This window comes from Talpa occidentalis, unplaced genomic scaffold (genome assembly GCF_014898055.3).
Source record: "Talpa occidentalis isolate TD23 unplaced genomic scaffold, MPIMG_talOcc4v2.1 talOcc4.7, whole genome shotgun sequence".
NCBI lineage: Eukaryota > Metazoa > Chordata > Mammalia > Eulipotyphla > Talpidae > Talpa > Talpa occidentalis.
In genome coordinates this window covers 120,754,052-120,766,168 of record NW_023605083.1, presented here as the reverse complement: position 1 = coordinate 120,766,168, position 12,117 = coordinate 120,754,052, and the positions used below count along the sequence as shown (strand labels likewise).

The window sequence follows — 12,117 nt, the reverse complement described above, 5'->3', positions numbered from 1 at the left end:
CATGTGTCTGACTCAGCACAATTACCATGGTGTATTCACCGAGCTATATACCAGTCTGTCTTCAACAAGACCCACAAAAAATACCTTTCCTCCCTTGGCAGGCCCTACATGGATGGTTGTCAATATTCAAATTGTATTTTCTCAGTGGAGAAATTCCCTTGAACTCTTACCTCTTTTTTCTTAAATAGGTATCGAGAGCTGACAGAGATGTCAGACCCCAATGCACTGCCCCCTCAGTGCACGCCCAACATCGATGGCCCCAACGCCAAGTCTGTGCAGCGGGAGCAGTCTCTGCATTCCTTCCACACGCTTTTTTGCCGACGCTGCTTTAAATACGATTGTTTCCTTCACCGTGAGTGGGGCTACTCTGAAGTGCTCTCCTCTTTCCCATCCCCAGCCACTGTCTCCTTCTCTTTATTTTCATTTATCATGTAGGGTTTCCAGCCTCTGTTCTGATTATGGTTTTATAAAGGGCAAGTTCTGTTTTTACTTGTAGGTTTACTTGTTAGTGGGATGTGCTTTGCGTGGTCAGAACAGAATAACCAGCAATATAATTGTCCCTCAACAGCTTCTCATTTTGAAAGGATTATGTTGCTATAAAAAAATGATTATGTTTTGTACATCTTAATGGTAGCTGTTACATCAAAATTCTCCTACAGCAGCTCACTAATTCAATTTTGTTTCTCACCATCTTGTCAAATGGATGAGCCACTGGAAACAGAACAATTTTGTGTTTTACAGCTTTTCATGCCACTCCTAATGTATATAAACGCAAGAACAAAGAAATCAAGATTGAACCAGAACCATGTGGTACAGACTGCTTCCTCTTGCTGGTACGTTCTTAAGCTGTTCTACCATTGTTAACTTTGTTTAAAATCAAGCAGGAAATGGTCCTTGGGCTTTCTGCCCCTGGCAACACAAACTAAGTGACCCAGCACATAGCGCTCAGGGGTCACAAAGCACAAACAGAACATGACTTCTGTTCTTAAGGGGCTCCCTGATGCTGAGGCAGTGGGAATGTGAAATTAGTCTTATGGAGTGAGATTTGAAGAACATTGTAGGCTTCCCTGCTCTAAATATCATCTACTCGGATTTCACAGTCTGAAACTGTGTTGTTTGAATTGGAGCGGGGTGTGTGTGTGTATGTGTCACCATTTTCTTTTCTGTCTTCCTTTAAATACATATGACTGTAGCAGGAATAGCACATGAAGGTGCTGATGTCATATGGTGACGTAATCAGCCAGATGGCCCCTTGCCACATGGACAGCTCTTTTGTGGGAGCAGTGATCCTCCTGCATTCCTGTGAGGAGGCAGTACACTGAAAGCTAGAAGAGAATGGGTCAGTTGGACTTGCCAAGCACAGTTTTCTATTCTACATACTAGTGTTAGCTTAAGTAAAGAAGGAAGTGCCTTGATAAAACCTCTACAAGTTAAGATAGTTATCCAGCCAAGTGTCGTTGGGGCCATCTTGAATGGGGTGTCACAAGAAAAGATGGTAGAGAGTGCCAATGGGCATGCATCTGGAAAATGGGCCATGTGGGAGTAGTAAAACAGTAAGTAGTCTTTATCTGATATGTATTTTCCCTAGTATTTTGATGCCTTCCTATATGGCAAATACCTTGCTGGCACTTAACATACATCTTATTTTCATGCTTATAACAACATCCTGATTATTATTATTATTATAACAATGTATTGTGTGTTTTTAACCTATGGAAATATTCGTGCACTTTTTTTTGGCTTGTTTTAGAAATCATTATATTCAACTATAATGCTGGGTTATTTTTCCCCAGACTTTTTATTAACATTTTCACTTGTGCAAAGAAGTTGAAAGATAGCTTCTTCCTGGACTTAATGGCACTTGTCCATATTTGCTTTCCCCCTATATTTGTGTATGTATATTTTTTGCTGAGTCATTTGAAAATATGTTGCATGCATCGTGACTCTTGTTTGCTAAGTTTTATCAGCATGCATCTGCTAAAATATATTCTTACATAACCACATTTTACACCTGGCAAAATTAACAAGAATTTCATAATGACATTTATCTATTCCCTATTCATTATTTCCCTTATTGTACTAAAAATAGCTGTTTGATTTGATTTGATTTGTATCATATTTTGTTACTGTGTCTTTTCAGTCTAAACTGAACAGTCTGTTGGATCCATGTTCAGTCTCTTTTAATCTCAGTCCTACTACTTGTTTTTTTCTTTTTGAAAAGTCTGGACTGATGGTACTGTAAGATGCCCTATGTTCTGGATTTGTCTCTTGCTTTCTCTTGGTGTCATTCAACTTGTTTCTCTGTCCCCTCATTCCCATAAGCTAGAATTAGCTTTCAAGGCTTTAGTATACTTGTGTTTAGCCTTTTGTGTAAGAATACACTGTAGGTGATGCTGTGTGGGTCACATTATCAGATTTAATTAATTTTGAAACTTCTCTCTTGCAATTTCCTTAGGGCCGATAGTACAATATCCTTAGTAGTGGTAAACATTTGTCCTTTAAAGGTAGATATAGTTTTCAGAGCAGAGATTAAGGCACAGATGCAAGCCGAGAAGACCAGAGAAGGACACAGGAGTAGACGGTCGTCTTCTAGTCAAGGCGAGGACTCAAGAAACCAGCCTGTCAGCTTCATGATTTCAGGCTTCGAGCCTCCATAGTTGGGGAGAATAAATTCCTATTGTTTAGCCACTCAGGCTGTGCTATTTTGTGATGGCAGCCAGTGAGGACTAAAACAATGGGAGAGGTAACCCGTGCCCTGATTCATGTATCCACTCTGGAACAATGAGCTGTGTGCTCTCAAGCAAATCTCTTCCTCCCTCTTGACCTCATTTCCTCATCTATGGGAAAATGTGTTCTCAACCCAGCTAACATGCATATGAATTTTAGCTACAACTCACTGGAAGCGGAAGGTGTATAAAAACACAAATCGCATTTTTTTTTTTAAGATTGTAGGGCAGCTGTTTTGTGAAGCAATGGAAGTTTATAAGCTTTAGAATGTTAAGCTGCTACTTTATGGTCATACTTAACATGGTACAGAGCAAACTAACAAGTGACAACACCATTGCACTTATGTGCAGAGGTTGACGAAGATGGTTTGTGGTCATGGGACCAGTGTGGAGACACTGAGTCTGTTCCTATTTCCTGTCTGTAACGTGTCTGCTGCAGGAAGGAGCAAAGGAATACGCCATGCTCCACAACCCTCGCTCCAAGTGCTCCGGTCGTCGCCGGCGAAGGCACCACATGGTCAGTGCCTCCTGCTCCAATACTTCCACCTCTGCTGTGGCTGAGACTAAAGAAGGGGACAGTGACAGGGACACAGGCAATGACTGGGCCTCCAGTTCTTCAGGTACAGTGGACAGAATATGACCTTTTCTTTTGATGCAAGGACTCCAGAAAACCCAGGATCACTGCCTGGTTGTTAACATTACTACTTTTTAAAATTAATTCTTCCCACCGGTACACCTCTAAGCAGTGGACACAGGGAATGTTTTGTTTCTAACTAGTCGGTCTTTCAAAGTAGAATGAAGTACTTATGCATTTGTGGCAAACTATTGCTAATAATCACATTCCACCTACTTCTGTTTCTCTTACTTCTTCCTCTCTTAGAGGCTAACTCTCGCTGTCAGACTCCCACAAAACAGAAAGCGAGTCCAGCCCCACCTCAGCTTTGTGTGGTGGAAGCACCTTCGGAGCCTGTGGAATGGACAGGGGCTGAAGAATCCCTTTTTCGAGTCTTTCATGGCACCTACTTCAACAACTTCTGTTCAATAGCCAGGCTTCTGGGGACGAAGACATGCAAGCAGGTACTGTCTGAAAGGAGCAGGGACATGCTGGGTGTCCTCCTTCATCCTCTGCTCTGTCAGCCGTTTGCCCCCTGCCTAGGCTGCCTGCCTGGAGGCAACTTATCCTGTGCTCATTCCCTCGTGAGCCTGTACTCTGGGCCATGAAATCTATTCCCCAGATGTGGGGCCTCCTGCAAATGTGGGGCCTCCTGCAAGCCTCCTGTGAGGCTTGGCATTTGCATTCTCTTTCTTTGATTTCTGCCTTTGTTTCTAGAGGTGTCTTCTTTCCCGGAAGGACCTCCCAGGTCTCTCTGGGGATCTGCTTGTCCTCTCTGGGAATCTGCCGCTGCTGCTCCTTCCACCAGTCTCCTCAGTTGCTTTATTCTCCAAATGTTCTATTACTAGATTTTTTTTAAAAGATTTATTTATTTATTTATACAAGCACTGGGTACAGTCAGAAGCGCGGGAGGGTGAGAGAATTCACCAGAGCCAGAGCGGGGAACAGAACAGGCAGATGGACGAAATACACTGCTGAGGGGAGCAGCGGGCACAGTAGGAGAGGTCTGCGCACCATGTGGACCCCTCGCCAGCGGCCGGGGATTGAACCCGCGCTGCAGAGGCTGTGGGCAGCTTTGCAGTCTAGTGCTCAACCTCTGCACCACCAGGGGAGGCCCTAGATTTTTTTTTTTTCAGTATCACCCCAAATAACTGGGCCTGGGCCTCACCCTTTTACTCAGACCAACTAGAATCACAACCTGATAGCAACCACTAATGCTGTGGTGGCAGAAAACCACCTCAGTGAGGAGACCCACAGAAACACAGGGTCAGGGAGTCGGGGGGGGGGGCGGGGGGGTAGGATTAGTCCCCAATAGCAAAGGAACAGCAGAGCTTGTTGGCTCCCTACATTTGGAGGTGTCTCTGTGGCCTCTTCTGCCTGCTTCCTTTATACCAAGCCATTGGACCATGAGGTGCCCTTTGCTTTCATTTTGGTGGTCTTACCTATTTCCCTGAGTCATAGGTTCTTACCCTAAAATTCTATGGAAAGGAATGCAAAAAAGGTTGGCATTTTCCTGAGAAGAAATGTATAGATTCCACAAAATCTGAAAAGGGCCTATAAAAAAAAGGAAAAGCCAAAAAAGAAAACCCAAAAACAATGCTGTAAGCAGCCTGTTGGGAAGGAACCATCCTGAGAGGCAGTCCTCCTGAAACAGTCAAGACGGTCACCTTTGTACCAACAGAGGGCGCCAGTGCTTAGCCTGGCAGCACCATAGCCCTGACCTCGTGCTGTTACACAAGGTCCACTCTGTTGCCCTTCCTAAGAAGAGACAGATGCTGTTGGTAAGAATCAGCCCACTCAGGGCTTGGCAGGAAGAGAAGTTAGAGGAAAACTACTGTTATGTGCTCGGGGTTTCTCCTTTCTCAAGTCAGGATAAACACCTAAATATTAGCTTCAGAGCCAGCCACCCCATGTTCCAGGGCCGCTTGCTCTCTGACACGCTCAGTCAGCTGCCAGTGAGCAATCCAGAACCCTCCCAAGCCCAGCGCCTGGTTGGGTCACTTATCTGACCTTGCCCAAGAGGTGACAGGTCCTGTTGGATTTCTCTTCCAGGTCTTTCAGTTTGCAGTCAAAGAATCACTTATCCTGAAGCTGCCAACAGATGAGCTCATGAACCCATCGCAGAAGAAGAAAAGAAAGCACAGGCAAGGGTTGGACAAAGGACTTTTTGTGGCCTGGCTGTTCTCTGTGCTCTGCCCTCCCCTTGGACTTCCCATCTCCCTCCCTCTCTGGCTACTGCCTGTGCTCAGCATTGCACAACTGCGGTTCTTGTGCTTCCTGCAGGTCTAGGCCTCAGACCCGCCCTTCCCCTGTCCCTAGGAGCCATGGACCATGAGCTCACACTGGCCACTTAAGCTCCTGGCCAGTTGGACATGAGCGATTAACCTCTCGGCTTACCCGGAAGGCTGTTTCCCCTTTCTGGGTGGTTAGTTACCATCCTTACCCACTTCTTTAACACTGACCAGAGTTTATTCCTTTTCTTTCTTTTTTCCCCTGGCAACTTGTACAATTTTTTTGGCAACATACTTGTGTTGTTTTTCCAAGTTTCATAATGATACGGTCTTCTAGCAAGCCTTTGCTTAGGAGATTTCTTTAAAAGTTCAGCTCTCTGCCTGGCTTGGTCCCTGATGGCTATTACCTAGTGAGGGAGGGAGCTGACACTAGTTCTAGCTATAGAAGTCCTGGGTTTCTCCCTTTCAGTTCTGTCATTAGAGCAGATTCCTGAAAAGCCTTCCAGCCTCTCCATCTTGAAACTTTCCCAAATATCCACCTCCCCAAAGAGAGGAGGGGGAGAAGGAGAAAAGGAGAAGGAGAAGCAATAGCATTACAATAGACTTAAAGGGTTGGGTTTTGTTTGTGTCTTTTTTTGGTTCTTGAATGTTTATTTTCTGGGGCATGGGATGTCATTTAAATTTTTATCCTGAGGCTTAGACCAGCTGGATTCAAGACGAAGTGGCTTCCATGGACCAGAGTGTAGAGGCCTCCTGTGTAGGGTCTGGGGGAGGATGCTCCCTAGTTATCAAGCCACAGTCCCTCAGAGCACATTGCATTTTTCGTTTTCCGTACCTGCAGACATCCCTGGGGCAGGACCCAGGCCTATCCCTTCTCTCTTTTTCAGATTGTGGGCTGCACACTGCAGGAAAATTCAGCTGAAGAAAGGTGAGTTCCTCCAGGGCATTCTTCGGCAGTTCAGCTCGAGGTCTCACCCCTGTGGCATCCCACTGCCTCAACTGCAGCTGTACTTGTTGACCCTGCACTGCTTCCGCAGACTGCAGATTTCTCTGCAGCAGCTGAGAGCAGCTCAGCTTCTCACTGCAGTTGAGAAGATCTCTCAGGAGGTAGAGTTATGGGCTTTGTGGTCTCTGACTTTCATAGTGTGCCATTTGCTAGGTTCTAGACTTCGTTGAATGTTCAGAATAGCTACACTGTGGTCCCAGATCATTTTCACACTCTCCCCACCCTATTATAGCCTCTGAGCAGCCATCATCTGTGATTTCTTCTCCCCACAGGGGCTAAAAGTACATCCAGGGTTATGGTTAGAACAGGCCCGCTTTATTTATTTATTTATTTTTTCAAAGTCTTTTATTTTTTTAATATAAATTTTATTTTTATATTCCCCATACAACTGCAACCCCCTTATTTTGACCCCAATCCCTCCCCTCCCGCCCCCTACCTCCCATAGAGTGTCTCTGGTTCATAGTTTTTTGTTGATTTTGATTTTCACTTTCTTATAGTTATTCATTTTCCTGGTCCCTTATTTAAGTTTTCTAGATTCCTGCTATGAGTGAGACCATCCGGTATTTTTCTTTTTCTTTCTGGCTTATTTCGCTGAGCATGATCCCTTCCAGCGCCATCCATGCTGCTGCAAATTGCATGTGTTTATCTTTTTTGAATGCTGAGTAATATTCCATGGTGTATATGTACCACATCTTCTTGATCCAGTCATCTATTTTTGGGCATTTGGGTTGTTTCCAAAGCTTAGCTATTGTAAACAGTGCTGCTATAAACATAGGGGTGCAGGTGCTCTTTGGAATTGATGTTTCTGTGTCCTTTGGGTAAATACCTAGGAGTGGAATTGCTGGATCATATGGGAGCTCTATGTTTAGTAGGTCCAGAAATCTCCACACAGCTCTCCATAGTGGTGGGGCCAGTTTGCACTCCCACCAACAGTGCAGGAGAGTTCCTTTTTCTCCACACCCTCGCCAACATTTGTTGTTGCTAGTTTTTTTAATATGTGCCATTCTCACTGGTGTAAGATGGTATCTCACGGTAGTTTTGATTTGCATTTCCCTGATGACAAGTGATGTTGAACATTTTTTCATATGCCTATTAGCCATTTGCATTTCCTCTTCAGAGAAGTTTCTTTTTAGCTCTTCTGCCCATTTTTTGACTGGATTATTTTCTTTGTTGTTGAGCTCTTTAATTTGATGTAGTCCCAGCTGTTTATCTTTGCCTTCACTATCACTGCTTTGGGTAATGTGTCTGTAAAGATGTCTTTGATGTGCATATCACGTAGTATTTCGCCTATATTTCCTTCTATGTATTTTATGGTTTCAGGTCTTATGTCTAGTTCTTTAATCCATTTTGAGTTGATTTTTGTGTATGGTGTGAGGTAGTGGTCAAGCTTCATTCTTTTGCATGTAGCGACCCAGTTTTCCCAGCACCATTTATTGAACAAACTTTCTTTGCTCCAATGCATAGTCTTTGCTCCTTTGTCAAAGATTAGTTGACCATAAATCTGTGGGTTTATTTCTGGATTTTCTATTTGATTCCATTGGTCTGTATGTCAGAACAGGCCCACTTTAATCAGGGCAATTAGACCTGGGGGAGAGGCCTCTAGGGAGCCCAGGCACAGCCGCGACCTGGTCTGTTCTTCTCTCCTAGATAACTCTTCCACACAAGTGTACAACTACCAACCCTGTGACCACCCAGACCGCCCCTGTGACAGCACCTGCCCCTGCATCATGACTCAGAATTTCTGCGAGAAGTTCTGCCAGTGCAACCCAGATTGTAAGAGCCCACGTGTTCCCCTGAACCTACCAGACCCCTGAGCCTGCCAGACAGCTGGCCTTGCACATCCAGATTTCCCTCCATCCTGAGCCCTGTGCTGCTTCTGGACCTTCTGATGGTCTCTTTGCTGGTTTTCAGTATTCTAAATAAGAAATGAGATACTTAAGTTCTAGAAAAGTGACTTTTTAAATCTTAAGGTGCATGATTCAAAAAGCAGCAATTACACAGAAATCACATGCTTTCCTAACTTTACTTTCCAAAGCAAAATGAGGAAACATGGGGATACTGAATTTTTTTAAGGTGCAGTGTTGTTTCACAACATACACAGGATACAATTCTGTGTATGTCTGTTTTATTTCATATCTAGGTTTCAATATCGGGTTGGTCTGGATATCAGCACAAGAGAGGATTGAGGCCAAAAGTGCCTTGCTTTCCTCAGGCCTCAGCAGCTTGAGGGTAGCACCCAGAGCCAGCAGCACTTGGTGCTCAGGCAGTTATGCTAGAAATATTTCTTAAACCCATAGCAGATATCAATCTTAACCACAGCATAGGGGCACTTGTGCTGGGGAGGGCAGAGGGTGGAGGAGGGTGGCATAAAACGGATGCATTCTGTTCTCAGAATGACTCTTGTTTTGATGGTGAGTTTATACCAGTCAAAAGTACTGATTTAATTTTCCCTGGGGCAATATCCACCTCCCTTGCCAATTCACCAACCAGGGGGAGGGAGCCCAATGGTGGGGGGAATCTCTAGGGAACACATCTCAGTAGTCCAATCTGCTTTTTTGAATCTCAGGTGTGAATGTTGGGAGGTACTCTGTGTATTCCAGAAAAGACTTGAGTATGTGATTGAGTTATCTGCAGGGGGCTTCTCTCCTCTCTCTCTGTAGGGGGCCAGATATCCTTGAACCTGTAACAGTTACTTCCCTGCCATCCCTTGTGTCGAACCTGAGCCCCAGCATTAACCTGCTTCTCTTCCTAACCGTACCGGTCTTCCCTCCCAGGTCAAAATCGTTTTCCAGGCTGTCGTTGTAAGACCCAGTGCAATACCAAGCAGTGTCCTTGCTATCTGGCAGTGCGAGAGTGTGACCCTGACCTGTGTCTCACCTGTGGGGCCTCAGAGCACTGGGACTGCAAGGTGGTTTCCTGCAAGAACTGCAGTATCCAGCGTGGCCTCAAGAAGGTGAGGACTATTCTCAGGAATCAGGCCAGATAATGGAGCAGAACAGATAGAACAGTCCTGTTAGTCTCAGGACTAACCTCAGCCTAGTTCTTTAGAGATTTTGCTTGTGAAAGTACTCAGTAAATCCTAAAAGACATGCATTTACTGAATTGATAAAGTTCTGTGTGCCAGTGAGGCACTAGGAAATTGAACTGACCAGACAGGGGCAGAGTGGAGGGGCACCGTGGATGTTGTCTGTTCCCCCTGGACACACAGCAGTGCCCACCTGTGGACATAGGTCCATCTCCGGAAGAGGCATCATCTTTCCTTTCACCACTTCCTTCTTTGTTTTTCCTCCTACCAAGACAGAATCACTTAAACCTTTTTCTGTTTTCAGATCCTCTTAACAGTTGGTAGTTCTTTCCACCCTGCCCCCCCCACCGCCATCTTCTCGCACATGCACATCCAGCACACGTACCCCCTCACACATGCCCTATAGTCTGAGGTTTGACACCCTCTTCCCCAGCACCTGCTGCTGGCCCCCTCAGATGTGGCCGGATGGGGCACCTTCATTAAGGAGTCTGTGCAGAAGAACGAATTCATTTCTGAATACTGTGGTGAGGTGAGTGCTGTCACTTTGGCCCACATTCTTTCTGGGGAAATACTGATGAGGGACCCTGATTTTCTGTGGGCCACACTTCTTTGACTTAATCTCTAAATAACTCAGCTGGGTTCTCATGTGGCCTCTTGGGAGATCCCACAGCGCAGTTTGCAATCCTGAAAGAAACCACTCTTTTTCTATACTTTGGTATCTCAGATCACACAGAGAAGACAGGTGGGGAGTTGAGTCTCTTCTCAGCCTGAGTACCAGTCAGCCTGGGGTGGGGGTGGGAATGAAGTCCCATGCTGATCCTCCTCATGACACTCAGTAAGCACATGCGTGACATTGCCCCATCCCCATCCTTTCTAGGGAAGGGTACCGTGTCCTGAGCAGGCCACCTGACCCCCCTCCTCATTCGTTGTCTGTCTCTGCAGCTTATCTCTCAGGATGAGGCAGATCGACGAGGGAAGGTCTACGACAAATACATGTCCAGCTTCCTCTTCAACCTCAACAACGGTATGGAGTTTCTCTCTCATCTCAAGGTGGTCTCCAGCAGGTCTCCCCACCAGATTTCACTTCCCACCAGATTTTCCAGGCCCAGATGACCTCTGAATCTCCCAACACACGCAAAGAGCAAGGTGGTGCGATGGAACTCAGAGGCACCACAAGCCACAGTTCTCCTGTCCAGGGAGACCCTCCATTTCTGGGTTGTGTTTGCAACCAGAGCACTAAGCATGTCACCTCAGAAATCCTACCTGCAGATCCACAATTCAGGCAAAGCGGGGAGGGCACCCAAAGAGAATGCTCTGAGTTGAGGCTGAACTGTGGTACTGCTCCTGTTGGCATTCTGGCCTCCGGCACTCCAAGTGGATCGAACTGTTTACGTTACTGGTTAATTGATTTTATTTTTTTTTAAAGATTTATTTATTTTTTATATAAGAACTATGGTACAGGCCAGAGGCATGGGAGTATTCACCAGAGACAGAGTGGGGAGCAGAACAGGCAGATGGACCGAAATATCCTGCTGAGGGGAGCAGTAGGCGAGACAGGAGAGGTCTGCCATGCCATGTGGGTTTCTCCCTGGCTGGCAATAGAACCCCACGCTGCAGAGGCTGCGGACAGCTTCACAGCGCTGCACTCAACCCCGCTGTGCCACCTGGGAGGCCCTGGTTAATTGATTTTAAATTCAGCCTCAAGAAGCTATGGTGTTCCCTGGTGAGCTCACAACCTTCCTTGGCTTACTTGATGCAGATTTTGTAGTGGATGCTACCCGGAAAGGAAACAAAATTCGATTTGCAAACCATTCGGTGAACCCCAACTGTTACGCCAAAGGTGAGTTCCCAGTGACCTGTGATTTCTGTTACTCGGCTTTTTTGTAGATGAGTTACTATTTGTCCACACATAATCATGATTAATGTTTGGTATCATTTTGAGCATCTTTTCCTCAGTTTTAGGATCTGCTTTTTAGCTGAATACATGATAAACAGTCTCCCACAAGGCTGAGTCTTACAAAGATTATTCTTTTCCCAAGTCACTCATCCGAATAATAGATATGAATGCACAGAGGCCACTGCCCTCATTGATTACTTTCTAGTTCCACTTCGTGTATGTTTTCACTGAAAATTTGGAGAAAACCAGTCCAGAATCACTGCTGGTTGTTGCCTTGAGTTGGCGAGGAGCCTAGCCTCAGGTCTGTCCTATTTGCAGTGGTCATGGTGAATGGAGATCATCGGATTGGGATCTTTGCCAAGAGAGCAATTCAAGCTGGCGAAGAGCTCTTCTTTGATTATAGGTGAGGCAACCAGGAATGGCTCTAGGGAAGTGGCCCTGGAGGCGGAAGGGAGCTCTCAGAGCTGATTTGGGGGCGTGTGGTGGGTGACATGGATGAAGGAAAGGATCTCCCAGGGCCCCAGGATCTCCCCGGGCGAGCCCCTTGTTCTGCTCTCTGGGACCTGCCTGGGCAGGGCCATGGGAGCATGCACACCGCCGTTGGGGAGCGGGGGAAGTG

General features: G+C 45.9%; 1 protein-coding gene across 4 annotated transcripts in view; it reads left to right on the top strand.

Moving 5' to 3' along the window:
* Window positions 1-12,117, top strand: part of EZH1 (enhancer of zeste 1 polycomb repressive complex 2 subunit) — a 30,935-nt gene that overhangs the window by 16,154 nt on the left and 2,664 nt on the right. For all 4 annotated transcript variants that reach the window (XM_037491405.2, XM_037491403.2, XM_054688739.1 and 1 more), the window contains 12 exons: window positions 189-352; window positions 742-833; window positions 3,166-3,346; window positions 3,607-3,803; window positions 5,392-5,483; window positions 6,458-6,498; window positions 8,224-8,349; window positions 9,351-9,529; window positions 10,035-10,130; window positions 10,544-10,625; window positions 11,361-11,441; window positions 11,817-11,901. In XM_037491405.2, the coding sequence (XP_037347302.1) occupies window positions 189-352; window positions 742-833; window positions 3,166-3,346; window positions 3,607-3,803; window positions 5,392-5,483; window positions 6,458-6,498; window positions 8,224-8,349; window positions 9,351-9,529; window positions 10,035-10,130; window positions 10,544-10,625; window positions 11,361-11,441; window positions 11,817-11,901 (1,416 nt within the window). The remainder of the gene's footprint in view (window positions 1-188; window positions 353-741; window positions 834-3,165; window positions 3,347-3,606; window positions 3,804-5,391; window positions 5,484-6,457; window positions 6,499-8,223; window positions 8,350-9,350; window positions 9,530-10,034; window positions 10,131-10,543; window positions 10,626-11,360; window positions 11,442-11,816; window positions 11,902-12,117) is intronic.